The following is a 19,902-nucleotide window of genomic DNA, read 5'->3' as shown; positions in this document are numbered from 1 at the left end:
AGGGTAACAGGAAAATTTACTCTACATCTGGTTGTATGTTCTCTGGCATTAACTGGGTGATGTTCACACTGTGTACTTTATACGTGTCATTCTCCAGCATTAATATTTGTCACAGTGAAGAGATAATCAATATTTGATCCTGCACAGACCTGACCAGATGGAATCAAAGTGTATCAGTTTCAATTTTATGATTTGAAACAGAGGTCACTTAACCTTTCAACTATTTTATCTGTTTAGAGGGGTGACCTTATAGAGGTTTACAAAATTATGAGGGGCATGGGTAGGATAAATAGACAAAGTATTTTCCCTGGAGTCCAGAACTAGAGGGCATAGGTTTAGGGTGAGAGGGGAAAGATATAAAAGAGACCTAAGGGGCAACTTTTTCGAGCATAGGGTGGTATGTGTATGGAATGAGCTGCCAGAGGATGTGGTGGAGGCTGGTATGATTGCAACATTTAAGAGGCATTTGGATGGATATATGAATAGGAAGGATTTGGAGGGATATGGGTCAGGTGCTGGCAGGTGGGACTAGATTGGATTGGGATATCTGGTCAGCATGGATGGGTTGGACCAAAGGGTCTGTATCCATGCTGTACATCTCTATGACTCTATAACTGAAATGAAATTAGAACATAATGAAACCTTATGTCAATATATTAGGGTTGATTTTAGTCAATTGACAATCTTCACATTTACTTAGCTGATCGAACATATATCAAAATCCAATATGTAGAATGCAGCTTAATGCACTTTAGGACAAGCTAAAGCATATATGCGACATTAAAGTGTAAATCATACATACGTATCAAAGACGTTCAGCAGCCAGTTTAAACACATGTCGACACAGAGTGGCACATTGACCAAGTCCTTGTGGTTTTGTTCCAAACCATCATAAATGGTTGTTAAACAGTTGATTCCTTCAGTCACATTCAGAAGTTGCTCATTTTGTGTCAATTTGTGCTGATCGAAGATGCGTTGTGCTGTGTGCAACTCCAACAGATCCACTACAAAGGATGAAGAAAATGAACTTTGATTGTGGTTTAACTTACTGGAGCTTTTTAATAAAATTAATTCCTTTAGTTGACCTAGAAACAAATATTACGATTCAGAAAAGTATTCTGGAATGACAGAAACAGGCTGTTTCATTCTCAAATACAATAAGTCAAATCTGACTAGGGAACTGTCAGTGACGCTGGTCACATTCTGTAGTTCTATTTGTAACCACTGCAGAACAATAGTGGAGGAACAGTAGCTTTGTATGCTGTTAAGTTCTCCTTAATATTTGTGATACAGGATTCAGAACAATTTAACCTAACACATCTATCTCTTTCCAACTATATGCATTCGCACAGTGTCCAAATCCAAGTACTATCTAATTAGCTCTTTCCCAGGTTTCAAAATCATGCATCTTCCAATCCCTACTTTCAAAATACTGTGTCATCCAACCCCTACTTTACTTCTGGCAATCAACATTCTTTTAAATCACAGTTTATGTCACAGCTATTAATTTTTTATTCAGACATTTTTGTTAATGTTAAAAGGTGCTCTGTTCTCTAGGTCTTGACCTAGTTTTCTCTTGTAATGTTGTTGTTTTTTCATACACATGGTGCATTCTACAGTGTCTACCAAAAACAAATAGTAGTTGAAGCAAGCCTCAGTTCAATGCTAGTTCACATGATGCCAAGATAACCTGGCAAACTTTGTCAAAACACCAAATGACAATTGAATCACTCTAAGTGTAGCAGAACCAACGTAAGTGGTGGCGGTGGAGGGTTGTTTTTCAGACTGGAGGCCTGTGACCGGTGGAGTGCCACAAGGATCGGTGCTGGGTCCTCTACTTTTTGTCATTTACACAAATGATTTGGATGTGAGCATAAGAGGTACAGTTAGTAAGTTTGCAGATGACACCAAAATTGGAGGTGTAGTGGACAGCGAAGAGGGTTACCTCAGATTACAACAGGATCTTGACCAGATAGGCCAATGGGCTGAGAAGTGGCAGATGGAGTTTAATTCAGATAAATGTGAGGTGCTGCATTTTGGGAAAGCAAATCTTAGCAGGACTTATACACTTAATGGTAAGGTCCTAGGGAGTGTTGCCAAAGAGACCTTGGAATGCAGGTTCATAGCTCCTTGAAAGTGGAGTTGCAGGTAGATAGGATAGTGAAGAAGGCGTTTACACCTCCAAACCTTTATTGGTCAGAGTATTGAGTACAGGAGTTGGGAGGTCATGTTGCAGCTGTACAGGACATTGGTTAGGCCACTGTAGGAATACTGCGTGCAATTGTGGTCTCCTTCCTATCGGAAAGATGTTGTGAAACTTGAAAGGGTTCAGAAAAGATTTACAATGATGTTGCCAGGGTTGGAGGATTTGAGCTATAGGAAGAGGCTGAACAGGTTGGGACTGTTTTCCCTGAAGCATCAGAGGCTGAGGGATGACCTTATAGAGGTTAACAAAATTATGAGGGGCATGGATAGGATAAATAGACAAAGTCTTTTCTCTGGGGTCGGGGAGTCCAGAACTAGAGGGCATAGGTTTAGGGTGAGAGGGGAAAGATATAAAAGAGACTTAAGGGGCAACTTTTTCACACAGAAAGTGGTACATATATGGAATGAGCTTCCAGAGGCACTGGTGGAGGCTGGTACAATTGCAACATTTTAGAGGCATTTGGATGGGTATATGAATAGGAAGGGTTTGGAGGGATACTGGCCGGGTGCTGGCAGGTGGGACTGGATTGGGTTGGCATATCTGGTTGGCATGAACGGGTTGGACCGAAGGGTCTGTTTCCATGCTGTACATCTCTATGACTCTAAGTGAAATCTAACGGCAATATGAGGAATGAAGCTCTCAGAGATATACATTAATGTGACTGAAGTCATTGATCTTTTCGGCTTCTTGCCCTCTCATGGGCAGCGAATACCTGGTCCATGAGCACTTGCTGCTAAAAAAAATTCCTCCTTACATCCCCCTTGATCTTTTCCTTAAAACGTGAATGTGTCCCCCTGTCCTTGTAACATCATCTGTTAGACAAGGAGACACAACTTTTCCATGTCTATCCCAATGTATCATAATCCTTACATCGCCATTAAACCTCTCACCAAATCGTCTTTGCTCCAACAAAACAGCTTCAGCTAAACCTGTCAATAAAATGTTACATTTCTGAAACAAGTCGGGTAAACTTCATTGTTATTACTCATTGTTATCCTCATTATTATTCTTGAAGTTTAGTGACCACATCTGGGTGCAATACTGCAATCATATTTCAAGGTTCAGGATAGCTTATTGTCTTTTACATTGCATGAGCTAGATTATACACCCCAATCCCACAGATATGAACATAGAACATAGAACAATACAGCACAGAACAGACCCTTCGGCCCACGATGTTGTGCCGAACATTTGTCATAGCTTAAGCACCCATCCATGTACCTATCCAATTGCCGCTTAAAGGTCACCAAAGATTCTGACTCTACCACTCCCACAGGCAGCGCATTCCATGCCCCCACCACTCTCTGGGTAAAGAACCTACCCCTGACATCTCCCCTATACCTTCCACCCTTCACCTTAAATTTATGTCCCCTTGTAACACTCTGTTGCACCCTGGGAAAAAGTTTCTGACTGTCTACTCTATCTATTCCTCTGATCATCTTATAAACCTCTATCAAGTCACCCCTCATCCTTCGCCGTTCCAACGAGAAAAGGCCTCTTACTCTCAACCTAGTCTCGTACGACCTATTCTCCATTCCAGGCAACATCCTGGTAAATCTTCTCTGCACCCTCTCCAAAGCTTCCACATCTTTCCTAAAGTGAGGCGATCAGAACTGCACACAGTACTCCAAATGTGGCCTAACCAAGGTCCTGTACAGCTGCAACATCACTTCACGACTCTTGAATTCAATCCCTCTGCTAACGAACGCTAATACACCATAGGCCTTCTTACAAGTTCTATCCACCTGAGTGGCAACTTTCAAAGAGCTATGAACATAGACCCCAAGATCCCTCTGTTCCTCCACCTCACTAAGAACCCTACCGTTAACCCTGTATTCCGCATTCTTATTTGTCTTTCCAAAATGGACAACCTCACACTTGGCAGGGTTGAACTCCATCTGCCATTCCTCAGCCCAGCTCTGCATCATATCTAAGTCTCTTTGCAGCCGACAACAGCTCTCCTCACTATCCACAGCTCCACCAATCTTCGTATCATCTGCAAATTTACTGACCCACCCTTCGACTCCCTCATCCAAGTCATTAATAAAAATTACAAACAGCAGAGGACCCAGAACTGATCCCTGCGGAACTCCACTTGTAACTGGGCTCCAGGCTGAATATTTGCCATCTACCACCACTCTCTGACTTCGACCGGTTAGCCAGTTTTCTATCCAATTGGCCAAATACCCCTCTAGCCCATGCCTCCTGACTTTCCGCTTAAGCCTACCATGGGGAACCTTATCAAATGCCTTACTAAAATCCATGTATACTACATCCACTGCTCTACCCTCATCCACATGCTTGGTCACCTCCTCAAAGAATTCAATAAGACTTGTAAGGCAAGACCTACCCTTCACAAATCCGTGCTGGCTGTCCCTAATCAAGCAGTGTCTTTCCAGATACTCATAAATCCTATTCCTCAGTACCCTTTCCATTACTTTGTCTACCACAGAAGTCAGACTAACTGGCCTGTAATTCCCGGGGTTATCCCTATTCCCTTTTTTGAACAGGGGCACAACATTCGCCACTCTCCAGTCCCCTGGTACCACCCCCGTTGACAGTGAAGACGAAAAGATCATTGCCAACGGTACTGCAATTTCCTCTCTTGCTTCCCACATAATCCTAGGATATATCCTGTCAGGCCCAGGGGACTTGTCTATCCTCAAGTTGTTCAAAATGTCCAACACATCTTCCTTCCTAACAAGTATCTCCTCTAGCTTACCAGTCCGTTTCACACTCTCCTCTTCAACAATACGGTCCCTCTCGTTCGTAAATACTGAAGAAAAGTACTCATTCAAGACCTCTCCTATCTCTTCTGACTCAATACACAGTCTCCCACTACTGTCCTTGATCGGACCTACCCTCGTTCTCGTCATTCTCATGTTTCTCACATACGCATAAAATGCCTTTCGGTTATCCTTGATCCTATCCGCCAAAGATTTTTCATGCCCTCTCTTAGCTCTCCTAATCCCTTTCTTCAGGTCCCTTCTGGCTATCCTGTATCCCTCCACTGCTCTGTCTGAACCCTGTTTCCTCAACCTTATGTAAGTCTCCTTCTTCCTCTTTACAAGACATTCAACCTCCCTCGTCAACCAAGGTTCCCTCACACGACAATTTCTTTCCTGCCTGACAGATACATACATATCAAGGACACGTCGTATCTGTTCCTTGAAAAAGTTCCACATTTCCACGACATCCTTCCCTGACAGCCTATGCTCCCAACTTATGCTCCTCAGATCCTGTCTTACAGCATCGTAATTACCCTTCCCCCAATTGTAAAACCTACCCTGTCGCACGCACCTATCTCTCTCCATAACCAAGGTGAAAGTCACAGAATTGTGGTCACCATCACCAAAATGTTCACCCACTAACAAGCCCATCACTTGTCCCGGTTCATTACCGAGTACCAAATCCAATATGGCCTCCCCTCTGGTCGGACAATCTACATACTGAGTTAGAAAAGCTTCCTGGACACACTGCGCAAACACCGCCCCATCCAATCTACTTGATCTAAAGAGCTTCCAATCAATATTTGGGAAGTTGAAATCGCCCATGACTACTACCCTGTGGCTTCTGCACCTTTCCAAAATCTGTTTCCCAATCTGTTTCTCCACATCTCTGCTGCTATTGGGGGGCCTATAGTAAACACCCAACAAGGTGACTGCACCTTTCCTATTTCTGACTTCAGCCCATACTACCTCCAAAGGCAGATCCCCCTCGAACTGCCTTTCTGCAGCCGTTATGCCATTTCTAATTAGCAACGCCACCCCCCCTCCTTTTTTACCACCCTCCCGAATCTTACTGAAACATCTGTAACCAGGAACCTCCAACAACCATTCCTGTCCCTCTTCTATGCACGTTTCCGTGATGGCCACAACATCGTAGTCCCAGGTACTGATCCACGCCTTAAGTTCACCCACCTTATTTCTGATACTCCTTGCGTTGAAGTATACGCACTTGAACCCATCTCTGTGTCCGCAAGTATTCCCTGTCAGTGCTACCTTCTTCACAGCCTCCCTACATTCTTGGACATCCTGACAAACAGCTAGCCTACTTGCTGGACTACAAGTCCGGATCCCATCCCCCTGCCAAATTAGTTTAAACCCCCCCGAAGAATGCTAGCAAACCTACCCCCCAGGATATTGGTGCCCTTCTGGTTCAGGTGCAACGCGTCCTGCTTGTACAGGTCCCACCTTCCACAGAATGCAGTCCAATTGTCCAAATACCTGAAGCCCTCCCTCCTACACCATCCTTGCAGCCACGTGTTCAACTGCACTCTCTCCCTATTCCTTGCTTCACTGTCACGTGGCACCGGCAACAACCCAGAGATGACGACTCTGTCTGTTCTAGCTTTTAGCTTCCAGCCTAACTCCCTGAGCTCTTGAATTGCCTCCCCACCCCTCTTCTTACCTATGTCGTTGGTGCCAACGTGCACCACTTCTGGCTGCACACCCTCCCCCTTAAGGATTCTGAAGACACGGTCCGAGACGTCTCGGACCCTGGCACCCGGGAGGCAACAAACCATCCGAGAGTCTTGCCCATGTCCACAGAACCGCCTGTCCGTCCCTCTAAATAGAGAGTCTCCTATAACTAGCGCTCTCCTCCTCTCCCCCTTTTCCTTCTGAGTCTCAGAGCCAGACCTCATGCCACAGACCCGGTCACTGCAGCTTACCCCTGCTAGGCCGTCCCCCCCAACAGTATCCAAAGCGGTATACTTATTGTTTAGGGGAACGACCATAGGGGATCCCTGTACTGTCTGCTTCCTCCTCTTTCCACCTCTAACTGTTACCCAGCTACCTCTGTTCTCTGGCGTAGCTATGTCCCTGTAGCTTCTATCTATCACCCTCTCAGCCTCTCGAATAATCCTCAGTTCATCCAACTCCAGTTCCAGTTCCCTAACTCGTTCTGTGAGGAGCAGGATCTGACTGCATTTCCTGCAGATGAAGTCGGCAGGAGTATCGGTGGTCACCCCTGCCTCGAACATCCTGCAGGAGGAACATTCCACTGCCTGCGCTGCCATTACTCTACACTTCGTCTCCGAAAACAAGAACACTGAGTAGCTTACCTGTGGGCTTTAAAATTAGGTTAGAGGAGGAGGATGGGAGGGAGGCCCTACTATGTACTATGTAGGGCCTGGGGTCTAGAACACACCCACTCAAATATCAATCACTTGCCTTCCCGACCAGCTCTGCGCTCCAACCTCACTTCCACCCAGCTCGCGCCGCTCTCTGCTGTGAAAAGACCGTTGGCGTCGAGGTAAGTTCTTTATATATCAATCACTTACCTTCCCGACCAGCTCTGCGCTCCAACCTCACTTCCGCCCAGCTCGCGCCGCTCTCTGCTGTGAAAAGACCGTTGGCGTTGAGGTAAGTTCTTTATATATCAATCACTTACCTTCCCGACCAGCTCTGCGCTCCAACCTCACTTCCGCCCAGCTCGCGCCGCTCTCTGCTGTGAAAAGACTGTTGGCGTCGAGGTAAGTTCTTTATATATCAATCACTTACCTTCCCGACCAGCTCTGCGCTCCAACCTCACTTCCGCCCAGCTCGCGCCGCTCTCTAAAGGTGTGAGGGAACACACAAAATATAGGGAGCATTGTGTGCGTGTGTGGGGAAGATCTGGGGAACTGTCAAGCAGCCTGTCTACCCTTTGGCCTGCTGAGACCAAATAATGGCCACTTAAGGGATCCCCTCTATTGTATGAGGACACAGATACCAATCAGGAAGACAGTCAGCTTTATTGTACAATTGGGTTTAGGAAAACTGGGTTGGTGGGGGAACCTGTTTCACAGACTCCTTGGCCTGATTCAAGGCACTCCAACCCCTTAAACTCTCATCCAGCCTTTTGAACACACTGAACAACCCTTGACCATTCCATACCCCTAGGGGCCCACCAGCCCGACCACAGCAACTTCAGATTCTTATGGGGTCTAATTGGCCCGCAGTTCTATGAGGTACAACTTCCATCTAGGAAAGCGGCCAATATCCTGTCTCCAGCCACTTAACGCTGTGAGGAACATGATTTGGAGATTCCAGTGTTGAACTGTGAAGACTGTGAGGAACATGGGCAGGCTCCCCTTTTGACATTTCAGCTGTGGGGAGGTGGGGGGAACAATGGCAAATACAACCAATATATCAGGCCAAAGATTCCATCTCCTCAGCACTCTCTCAAATCTTCTGCCAATTCAACAATCAATGCCCAAGGTTAATAGTAAACCAATACAATATGACCAAAAAAAGGAAAAAATAAACTTTGAAGGTAAACTACAAGTAATAGGAAAAAACACAACCATAACATCTTGTTTAAACAAATAAAAAAGAAATAAGAGGACAAAGTGAACACAGACCCCAATGAGGCTGAGGAAAAAACAGTGGGAAATCAGGAAATGGCAGAGGAAAAGAGTAAATACCTTGTATCAATCTTCACAGCAGAAGACATTAATAACATTTCAAAATTACTAAATAATCAAGGGGCAAAAGGAGAAGAGGAAATAAATGAAATAAATATCACGAGAGAAAAGGTGCTCAGGAATCTAATGGACCTAAAGATCGATAGGTCTCCTGGACCTGGTGTGTTGTATACTAGGATATTAAAAGAAGTTGCTACAGAGTTAGTGGATACTGGTAGTAATCTGCCAAATATTGTTAGATTCTGGAAAAGTCTGGAGAACTGAAGTACAATCACACCTTCATTTGAAAGGGAGGGAGACAAAAAAAAAAGTAAGTGCTCATTGGGAAAGTGTTATAATCTATTCTAAAAGATGCAATAGCAGAGCATTTGATGTGGCAATACTTTGGCTTTAAGAGGTGTATTTTGTTTTGGTTTGTGGTCTGTTCCAAGCCAATAAGGAAGCAGCTTGTGAGGATTTGGGTTTTTTTTAATGGAAGTTCAAACAACAGAAGCAACATGAATAGGTGCAGCCAGGCTTCCACAGAATCAAGGTTTTCGTTTCGACTTCAACAGTTGTTGGATTTCAAGTTGGCTGTGGAAGCTGTCATATCTCTCTCTCTGTTACAGCTGAAAGCTGGGGTGCTCTTTCTGCCAGTAGAATCGCATGTGAGACAATCTGTTTTACTGACTTTGCCTTTGCCAAGGATGCGTTTATGGGATGTTACTATATTGGAACAGTTGCAGTTTGATAGTTAAGTAACGTACTATTCTATTAATTTATTCTAATTCTTCTTTCTATTGTTTGCATTTTAACTTGGCATAAAGCATGTTTTGCTTAAAGCTGAGTGGGATGACCAACTGAATTACATCTGGAACACAGCACCTTATGCTTGCTTTAAATAAGATAAAAGTTAGAGTCTTGGCTATCTCCTTGATATATATGAAAGGGATTTAATCTAGTCCAAAACAGTGAAAGCAAGTCACATAATCAAGCAGAGTCAGCATGGTTTCATGGTGGGGAAATCATGATTGACAATTTTTTTTTGAATTCTTTGAGGCATTAGCAGGCAGGATAGATAAAAAAGAACTAGCAGATGTAATATGTTTGCATTTCAAAAAGCACTTGAATAAATTTTGCATCAAGTTTACCGAATAAGAAAGGAGCCTATGATGTTGGGGTAGTGTATTAGTATGCATCGAGGATTGGTCAAAGCAATTGAAAAGAGGGAGTTAGATAAAGGGAGGCATTTTCAGCATGGTATCTTGTAACTAGTGGAGTGCCACAGGGATCAGTCCTGGAGCCATAGTTATTGTGAATAAAATATTACTGACTTATATATTGGAAGCAAAAGTACTATCACCAGGTTTGCAGATGACATAAAAATAGGTGGGAAGGCTGTTCAATTCCAAAAAGGACCTGAAGACTGAAAAATTGCTGTAAAAACCTAGCAGGTCTAGCAGCATCTACGAAGAGAAAACAAAGTCAATGCTTCGAGTCTAGTGATTCAGTATTAATGACCGTTAACACGTTTCCTTAGCTGTAGTGGAATGATGACTCATTCCCCATAGCAGACTTTCTGCTTGTATGGAATCTTCGAGGAGAAAGTGAGGTCTGCAGATGCTGGAGATCAAAGTTGAAACTTTATTGCTGGAACAGCACAGCAGGTCAGGCAGCATCCAGGGAACAGGAGATTCGACGTTTCGGGCACAGGCCCTTCTTCAGGAATGAGCAGAGAGTGTTCAGCAGGAGAAGATAAAAGGTAGGGAGGAGGGATTTGGAGGAGGGGAGTTGGAAATGTGATAGGTGGAAAGAGGTCAAGGTGAGGGTGATAGGTCGGAGTAGGATGGAGGCGGAGAGGTCAAGAAGAAGACTGCAGGTCAGGAAGGCGGTGCCGGGCTGGAGGGATCCGGCTGAGACAAGGTGGGGGGAGGGGGGATGAAGAAACTGGTGAAGTCCAAGTTCATCCCCTGCGGTTGGAGGGTTCCAGCAATAAAGTTTCAACTTTCTGCTTGTATGGACAGTTTTAAGCTTCCATGTGACATATGGTTTCAGTTCTGGGATTGTTCCTGGTTTATCTTGCCACAAAGTACCACATCTATCACTTCCGGTAGTAGTGGGTCATTTTGACTGTCTCTCTTAATTTGTCCTGCCGTTACAGACTGTTCCCTACTTGTTCGAAGTAGAAAATGTCTACATAAGGACAGCTTGTCGTCAACCCATTTGGCAAAGATAATCTAAAATGCATCAACACTCTCTCCTAAATTGGATTGCCAATAGTGTATAAGTGCCAGCAGACAGTAGCAAGACTCACCTCTCCACACAGCTTACTGCTAAAGAAGGTATCCCTGAATGAGGCACAAATATTGTGGCTAATGGTTTGTGCTCTGTTGTTGGGTAAATTGCCTAAACAGATATTGGTGCAATCGCCCCAACGCCAAAAATGTTTCCTGCAGATTCTCTCTCTATTTGTGCATAGTTCATTGCTGCTTTGTTCAACTATCTTGATGCAAAAGCCATTGTTTTTCTTCATCATTTGGCATACAAACTGAACAACAACATTGGGTCAAAATGGGTCAGGACTTCTGACTTCAGCGTTAAAAGTTCTTTCACATCAATCATCCTATATCCAATTTTTGTCTTGGCATATTAAAGTGTGCAACAGCATGTCAATGGTTGCAAGATTTGGGACAAACCTGCCATAGTAATTTAGCAAGCCCAAAAGCTATTGCAGTTGGTTTACATTTTTTAGGCGTTGCTAGTTCAGTTATGGCTTTCACTTTTGAAGGGGACAAGAACAGAATTACTGGAAAAGCTCAGCAGGTCTGGCAGCAACTGTGGAGAGAAATTAGAGGTATTCATTGAGTCCTGCCAGCAGGTTTTGAGTTATGTGAACCCAACTTAGAACTTCAAACACTTCTGTTTTTGTTTCTGATTTACAGCATCCGCAGTTCTTTTGGTTTTTACTTTTGAAAGAGACTTGTGTAAACACTGAGCATCAATGATATGGCCTTAATGTCCTACAGAAGATTTTAAAAAATCATATTCACCTTTCCTCACTTCTTCAAGTCTCTGATTAGTAGTATCTAATTTGCAAAGATGTTCTATTTAGGTTCTCCCTTTAACTAAAATATCATCTTGGTAACACTGGACTTCTTCTGAATCACTAAAATGGAGTCATGGAATTGAGGATAATTTAACAATTTGGATGAGAAATTGGCTAGCTGACAAAAGACAGAGGGTGATGGTTGATGGGAAATGTTCATCCTGGAGTTCAGTTACTAATGGTGTACCACAAGGATCTGTTTTGGGGCCACTGCTGTTTGTCATTTTTATAAATGACCTGGATGAGGGCATAGAAGGAGGAGTTATTAAATTTACAGATTACACTAAGATCATGGACAGTGCCAATGGATGTTGCAGGTTAAAGAGAGACATAGATAAGCTGCAGAGCTAGGCTGAGAGGTTGCAAATAGAGTTTAATGCAGAAAAATGTGAGGAGATTCACTTTGGAAGGAGGAACAGGAATAAAGAGTTTTGGACTAATGGCAAGATTCTTGACAGTGTACATGAGCAGAGAGATCTTGGTGTCCATGTACGTAAATCTCCGAAAGTTGCGACGCAGGTTAATAAGGGTTGTTAAGAAGACATATGGTGTGTTTGCTTTTATTGGTAGGGGGATTGTGTCTCAGGGCCAAGAGGTCATGTTGCAGCTATACAAAACTCTGGTACAGCCACACTTACGAGTATTGCATACAATTCTAGTCAGTGCATTATAGGAAGGATGTGGAAGCATTGGAAAGGGTGCAAAGGATGATTTCTTGGTATGGAGGGAAGGTCCTATGAGGAAAGGTGGAGGGACTTGAGGCTGTTTTCGTTAGAAAGGAGGAGGTTGAGAAATTACTTAATATAAGATGATCAGAGGATTAGATAGGATGGACAGTGAAAGCCTTTTTCCTAGGATGGTGATGGCGAGCACGAGAGGACACAACTTTAAATTGAGGGGTGATGGATATAGGAGAGAGGTCAGAGGTAGTTTCTTTACTCAGAGTAGTAAGGACATGGAATGCCCTGCCGGCGACAGTAGTAGACGGGCCAACTTTAAGGGCATTTAAATGATCATTGGATAAACATATGGATGATAATGGAATAGTTAGGTTAGATGAGCTTCAGATTGGTTTCATGTTTGGTGCAACATCAAGGGCTAAAGGGCCTGTACTGGACTGTAATGTTATAAACTCTGATCCATGGCATGTTGGAATAATCCAAGCACAGATGTAATTCCAAATGGAAATCTCTTGTATTTGAATACTACTTTATGTGTTACATTCGTCATGTGTTTCTGTGATTCAGGACTTACACTCATCTGGGGAAAGGCTTGACTAATGTTAATCTTACTGAAAAGCTGACTTCTAGCTAGTCCAGCAACTCGGCCATACATACAAGACTCAGGACCTGGTTCCAGATTAATAGCAAACTTAAAATCACTATAGATGCATATCTATCCATCATTGGTATGATAGATGTGACCCAATCATTTATGGATTCAAGGACTTCATCTTGATTAATGTTGCTCAATTAAATTGTGACCTAGAGATGTGTAGCATAGAAACAGACCTTTTTGGTCCAACTCGTCCATGCCGATCAGATATCTTAAATTAATTTTGTCTCATTTACCAGTATTTGACCCATATCCCTCTAAACTCTTTCTATTCATATATCCATCTTGGTGTATTTTAAATGTTGTAATTGTACCAGCCTCCACCAATCCCTCTGGCACTTCATTCCATACATGTGCCACTCACTGCATTGAAAAAGTTGCCCCTGATCTCCCTTTTAAATCTTTACCTCTCACCTTAAAGCTATGCCCTCTAGTTTTGGACTCCCCTGCCTTGGCTGTTCACCGTATCCATGCCCCTCATGATTTCATGAACCTTTATAGGGTCACCTCAGTCTCCGACATTCCAGTGAAAATAGCTCCAGCCTATTCAGCCCGTCCTTAAAGCCCAAATCCTCCAACCCTGGCAACATCACTGATCCAGTCTTACAACATATCGTTTGACTCTCATCCTTGATTTTCAATTCGACAGAGATCTTTTCCATGTTTCCCAGATCCCCTTGAAAGTAACGGCATGATTCTTTAAAATTTGTAATAAATCAATCTCAGAATCTAACAAGCTATTTCCTTCAACCCAGTTGAGTTTGTTTTTTTTTTTTACAGCCATGTTCTTCCCAATAAAATTAGTAGATTATTAAATGCCCTCATTGCACCATGTAGATTTTCTTTTCCCTCTTCAGTTTCAGTCATTTTGTTGTATGCTGTTCATGTTTCTTTCTCAAACATGCACATTCAACGGGCCCTTTTGTGCTTCAGTTTCTGCATTCAATACTTTACACCTGCAATTTGCTGCTGTGTGACATGTTTTTCCACATCAATGGCAATTTTGAGTCTGTGTTGGTGCTCGGCTCTCAACCACCACTATTCCTACTATTTCTTCAACTTGGAAGTGCCAGTGTTGGACTGAGGTGGACAAAGTTAAAAATCACACACCAGATTTAGCCCAACAGGTTTATTTGGAAGCACTAGCTTTCAGAGTGCCGCTATTTCCTCATAAGTTTTAGAACCCGGCTTCTCTGGCTATACCAGACTCCTCAGGAGGTTTAAGAGCATCCCCCTCATAATACCAAGAATGCAGGGATAACTATACCTGCTTCAATTTTATGAGCTTGAACAAAATAATGTATTCTCTGCATGTAGGAGTTTCAGTTCTCTTTATTATAAAAGATTTAACAGCTGAGCATTTGGAAAACAGTGGCAAGATCAAACAGAGTCAGCACGGATATACGAAAGGGATAAAGAGAAATCATGCTTGACAAATCTACTGGAATTCTTTGTGGGTGTAACTTGTTGAGATGATGAGCGTGAGCCAGTGGATGTGGTTTATTTGGACTTTCAGAAGTCCAACATTATAGGTTAGTGCTTAAAATTAAATCTCATGGGATTGGGGTAGTATATTGAGATGCATATAAAACTTTTCAGCAAGTAACAAAGAATAAATAGATCTTTTTCCAAATAGCAGGCAGTGACAAGTGGGGTGCCACAGGGATCAGTGCTTGGATCCCAGCTATTCACAATAGATATATTCATGATTCAAGTGAAGGAATGAAATGCGATATCTCCAAAATTGCAGATGACACAAAGCTGGATGGGAGGGTGAGCTGTGAGGAGGATGCACAAGATCTGACAAGCTGAATGACTGGGCAAACACATTGCAGATACAGTATAAAGTGGATAAATGTCAGATTATATATTTTGGGAGCAAAAATAGAAAGGCAGATCATTATCTGAATGGATATAAATTGAGAGATGGGTATGTGCAACTAGATCTGGGCAACCTTGTTTTTCAGTCACTGAAGGTAAGTATGTAGGCGCAGCAGGTGGTAAAGATAGGAAATAGTATGTTGGCCTTCATTGTGAATGGATTTGAGTCCAGTAGTAAGGATGTTTGCTGCAATTACATAGGGCCTTGGTGAGACCCATACCTAGGATATTACTTTCAGTTTTGGTCTCTTTACCTGGGGAAACATAGAGTCATACAGGTGTACAGCATGGAACAGACCTTTCGGTCCAACCCGTCCATGCCAACCAGATATCCCAACCTAATCTAGTCCCACCTGCCAGCACCCAGCACACATCCCTCCAAACCCTTCCTATTCATATACCCATCCAAATGCCTCTTAAATGTTGCAATTGTACCAGCCTCCACCACATCCTCTGGCAGCTCATTCCATACATGTACCACCCTCTGTGTCAAAACGTTGCCCCTTAGGTCTCTTTTATATCTTTCCCCTCTCACCTTAAACCTATGCCGTCTAGTTCTGGACTGAAAAGACTTTGTCTATCTACCCTATCCATGCCCCTCATAATTTTGTTAACCTCCATAAGGTCATCCCTCAGCCTCTGATGCTCCAGGGAAAACAGCCCCAGGCTGTTCAGCCTCTCCCTGTAGCTCAGATCCTCCAACCCTGGCAACATCCTTGTAAATCTTTTCTGAACCCTTTCAAATTTCACAACATCTTCCTGATAGGAAGGAGACAAGAAATTCACACAATATTCCTACAGTGGCTTAACCAATGTCCTGTACAGCTGCAACATGACCTCCCAACGCCTGTACTCAATACTCTGACCAATAAAGGTTTGCATACCAAATGTCTTCTTCACTATCCTATTTACCTGCGACTTCACTTTCAAGGAGCTATGAACCTGCATTCCAAGGTCTCTTTGTTTGGCAACACTCCCTAGGACCTTACCATTAAGTGTATAAGTCCTGCTAAGATTTGCTTTCCCAAAATGCAGCACCTCACATTTATCTGAATTAAACTCCATCTGCCACTTCTCAGCCCATTGGTCCAGATTCTGTTGTAATCTGAGGTAACCCTCTTTGCTGTCCACTACACCTCCAATTTTGATGTCATCTGCAAACTTACTAACTGTACCTCTTATGCTCGCATCTAAATCATTTATGTAAATGACAAAAAGTAGAGGGCCCAGCACCGATCCTTGTGGCACTCCACTGGTCACAGGCCACCAGTCTGAAAAACAACCCTCCACTACCACCCTCTGTCTTCTACCTTTGAGCCAGTTCTGTATCCAAATGGCTAGTTCTCCCTGTATTCCATGATGATCTAACCTTGCTAACCCATGGTAAACCTTGTCAAATGCCTTACTGAAGTCCATATAGATCACATCTACTGCTCTGCCCTCATCAATCTTCTTTGTTACTTCTTCAAAAAACTCAATCAAGTTTGTGAGACATGATTTCCCACGCACAAAGCCATGTTGACTATCCCTAATCAGTCCTTGCCTTTCCAAATACATGTACATTCTGTCCCTCAGGATTCCCTCCAACAACTTGCAGACCACCGAGGTCAGGCTCATCGGTCTATAGCTCCCCTTACTAGAGGGGCAGTGCAACGAAGGTTCACCAAACTGACTCCTTGAAGACAGGACTGACATATGAGGAGAGGTTGAGTCAGTTAAGATTATATTCACTGGAGTTTATAAGAATGAAAGTGTTTCTCATAGAAATCGACATTCTGACAGGACTAGACAGGATAGATGGAGGATGGATGTTCTTGATGGCAGGGGAGTCCAGAACAAGGAGTTACAGTCTAAGAATATGGAATACAACTAAGATGAGTGGAAATTTCTTCACCAAGAGACTGGTGAGCCTTTAGACTTCAGTATCACAGAAATAAGTCAATGCAAAAACATTGTATGATTTCAAAAATCAGTTAGATTTAGAACTTGGGACTAAGTGGATCATAGGATATGAGGGTAAAGGAGGAACAGGTTGCTGAGTTGGATGATCGGGCATGATTCTAATGAATGACAAAGCAGGCATGAAGGGCCAAATGACCCATTTCTGATCCAATTTTCTATGTTTCCATGTTAAGTGAGTGGCCAAAAACTCGGCAGATGGAATATAATATAGAAAATGCATGGTTATGCACTTTGGCAGGAAGAACTGAATAGCTATATATTATTTAAGTAGAGAGAGATTGCAGAAAGCTGCAGTACAGGAGGATTTGGAAGTCCTTGTACATAAATCATAAAAAGCTAGCAGCCAAGTTCATCAGCTAATAGGGAATGTACTGCTGGCCTTTGTTTTAAAAGGAACGAATATAAGAATAGGAAAGTATTGCTAAAACTATATAAGACACTAGGCTGACCACAGCTCAAATACGGTCAACATTTTGGTCCCTTATTTAAGGGAAGAAATACCAACATTTGAGGCAGTCCAGTAGATTCACTAAGTAGATTCTGGTTATGAGAGTTTTTTTTATATAAGGAGAGGTTGAGTAGGTTGGACTTGTACTCATTGGAATTTAGAAGATTGAGAGGTGACCTTAGTGATACACACACAATTCTTATGGGACTTGTCATTATAGGTGCAGAAAGTTTGGTTCCTCTTTTTTAGATTACATTACAGTGTGGAAACAGGCCCTTCGGCCCAACAAGTCCACACCGCCCCGCCGAAGCGCAACCCACCCATACCCCTACATTTACTCCTTATCTAACACTACGGGCAATTTAGCATGGCCAATTCACCTGAGCTGCACATCTTTGGACTGAGAGAGGAAACCGGAGCACCCGGAGGAAACAAACGCAGACACGGGGAGAATGTGCAAACTCCACACAGTCAGTCGCCTGAGGCGGGAATTGAACCCGGGTCTCTGGCGCTGTGAGGCAGCAGTGCTAACCACTGTGCCACCGTGCCGCCCACTCTTGTGGGACAATCTAAGACCAAAGGGCATCATCTTAGAATAAGGGGTCACCCATTTAAGACAGTAGTGAGAATGATTTTCTTTCCTCTGAGGGTTTTGAATTTGTGGAATTCTTTACTTCAGAGGGCTGTTGACATGGGTCATTAAGAATATTTAAAACTGAGATAGACAGTCATGATCTGATTAAATAGTGATATAGATTCAATCGGCTGAGAGGTCCTCCATCTTATGGCTTTACAACCTCTACATTCCTGGGTTCTTCAGTCATTCAATCTTTGGAAGGATGTCATTGAGTATTTATTGATTGCCACTGTCCATTTTGCCAAAGTGCCCAACTTCACATATCCTTTCGTTTTTCTTTTGGCATTTCCCATGTTATAAGGGGTCAACACAACGCAAATTGATTACAATTCTTTGTAATCATCATTTCTGGAATTGGTAGACATATCTGCCACTAACCCGACCCATCAATCCGGGCTGGGGTTTGACTATGACACATGTTTACTTTCATGCATTGGATACTGGGTTCTTCTGTCTGGGAGCAGGAATCATACCCAAAGTTTCTGAATCAGGAGGAAGCCTACTGCTGACTGAATCACACAATATCGTGCACCACTTCACATTTCGGTGTGTTGAATTCTATCTGCTACTTCATTGCCCATTCTGTCAGCCAATCTATATTCTGTTCTACAGTCGATCAGAATCATCCTCACTGTTTGAGCTGTAAGTTTGACAACAGTGGTAAATTTTGAAAGTTTATTATATTACTTTCCTTAAGGTGTGCAATGATAATAAGGTAACTAGGATAATCATAGTCATTGAATCATGCAATATTTAGGAGACCCTGAAAACCACAGAGTCTGCACTGTCAAAGAAACAATACAAAATGTACTCACCCCACTGGCCTACACTAGGTCATTGCCTTAAACGTAATGACACTTCAAGTGCTTTTTAAAGATTGTGAGGTTTCCCGCCTCAACTACCCTCCCCTTCTGGATGAAAAAGTTTTTCCTTTAATCACCTCTAAACCTCCTGCCTTTCACTTAAAAATTATGCCCCCCTTGTTATTGAGTGGAAAGTGTACAGTGTAAAGTGTATAGTGTTGGATTTCTTCATATGCATTCAGCAGAGCTTATTATGTAAACACATAAAAGGTTCAACAAGGGACAGCCCTAATTCTTGGGAACAAAGCCACTAAGGTGTTAAAGGTGATGGTGGGGAGGATTTTAGTACTAGCAACCACTGTTATGAAAAGGAAAATGATGGTTTACAAAAATCGATTTTGGCTCAGAGGAAGGTAGATGCTATTAGGATAAGGCAAGATCTGACCAAAGTAGACCAGGAACAGCTACTTTTGGCAAAATCTATAGTAGAACAGTAAAGGTGTGATTGAAAAGAAAATGGGGAGAGTACAGGCCCAACATGTTCCCTTTGTGGTGAAATGTCAAAATAACAAGACAAAGTACCCTGGATGTCTCGGTACATTCAGGATTGGATAACAAGGAGAAGAGAAGCTTTTAGCAGGTTCAAAAGGAGCAAAGTACAGAAAGCTCAGGGGGATCTTGAGAAAGCAATTAGGAAAGCAGACAGGAGGCAGGAAGAAGTTGGGAGAGCCCAAGATATTCTACAAGTTATATTTAAGGGAAGAAGATAACCAGAGGAAGAGTGGAGCCCATTTTTAACCATGGGGACAAACTTTACGCCTTGCTGGAGGATACTGGTAGAGTGTTTCACTTCAATCTTCACTCAAGTGGAGGAGGATGTAGGTACAGAACTTGGGGAGAGGAACTGTGAGGTACTTGAACAGATTGACATAAGGAGTGAGGTTTTGCCAGGCCTAGTAGATAACTCTCTAGGTCTGGATGAGTTGCATCCCATGCTGCTATGGGAGAAATTACAGGTAGTCAGGTCTGTAGATTTTCAGAAGGGTTTGATAAGCTATAATACATTAGGCTACTTAATAAGAGAAGAGCCCATGGTGTTCGAGGCAGTGTACTAGCATGGACAAAGGATTGGCTCA

The 19,902-nt window shown here is 42.9% G+C and overlaps 1 protein-coding gene across 1 annotated transcript in view; it reads right to left on the bottom strand.

The window, feature by feature from the left end:
* Positions 1-19,902, bottom strand: part of utrn (utrophin) — a 686,012-nt gene that overhangs the window by 110,465 nt on the left and 555,645 nt on the right. Inside the window, exon 60 of the mRNA XM_087991761.1 lies at positions 803-1,004. Within this exon, the coding sequence (XP_087847887.1) occupies positions 803-1,004 (202 nt within the window). The remainder of the gene's footprint in view (positions 1-802; positions 1,005-19,902) is intronic.

Source organism: Chiloscyllium plagiosum, unplaced genomic scaffold, assembly GCF_037043375.1.
Source record: "Chiloscyllium plagiosum isolate Xiang-an unplaced genomic scaffold, Cpla_swu_hap1 HiC_scaffold_10, whole genome shotgun sequence".
NCBI lineage: Eukaryota > Metazoa > Chordata > Chondrichthyes > Orectolobiformes > Hemiscylliidae > Chiloscyllium > Chiloscyllium plagiosum.
Note: the sequence above shows the minus strand (reverse complement) of the source record. Positions and strands in the feature narration are given on the sequence as shown.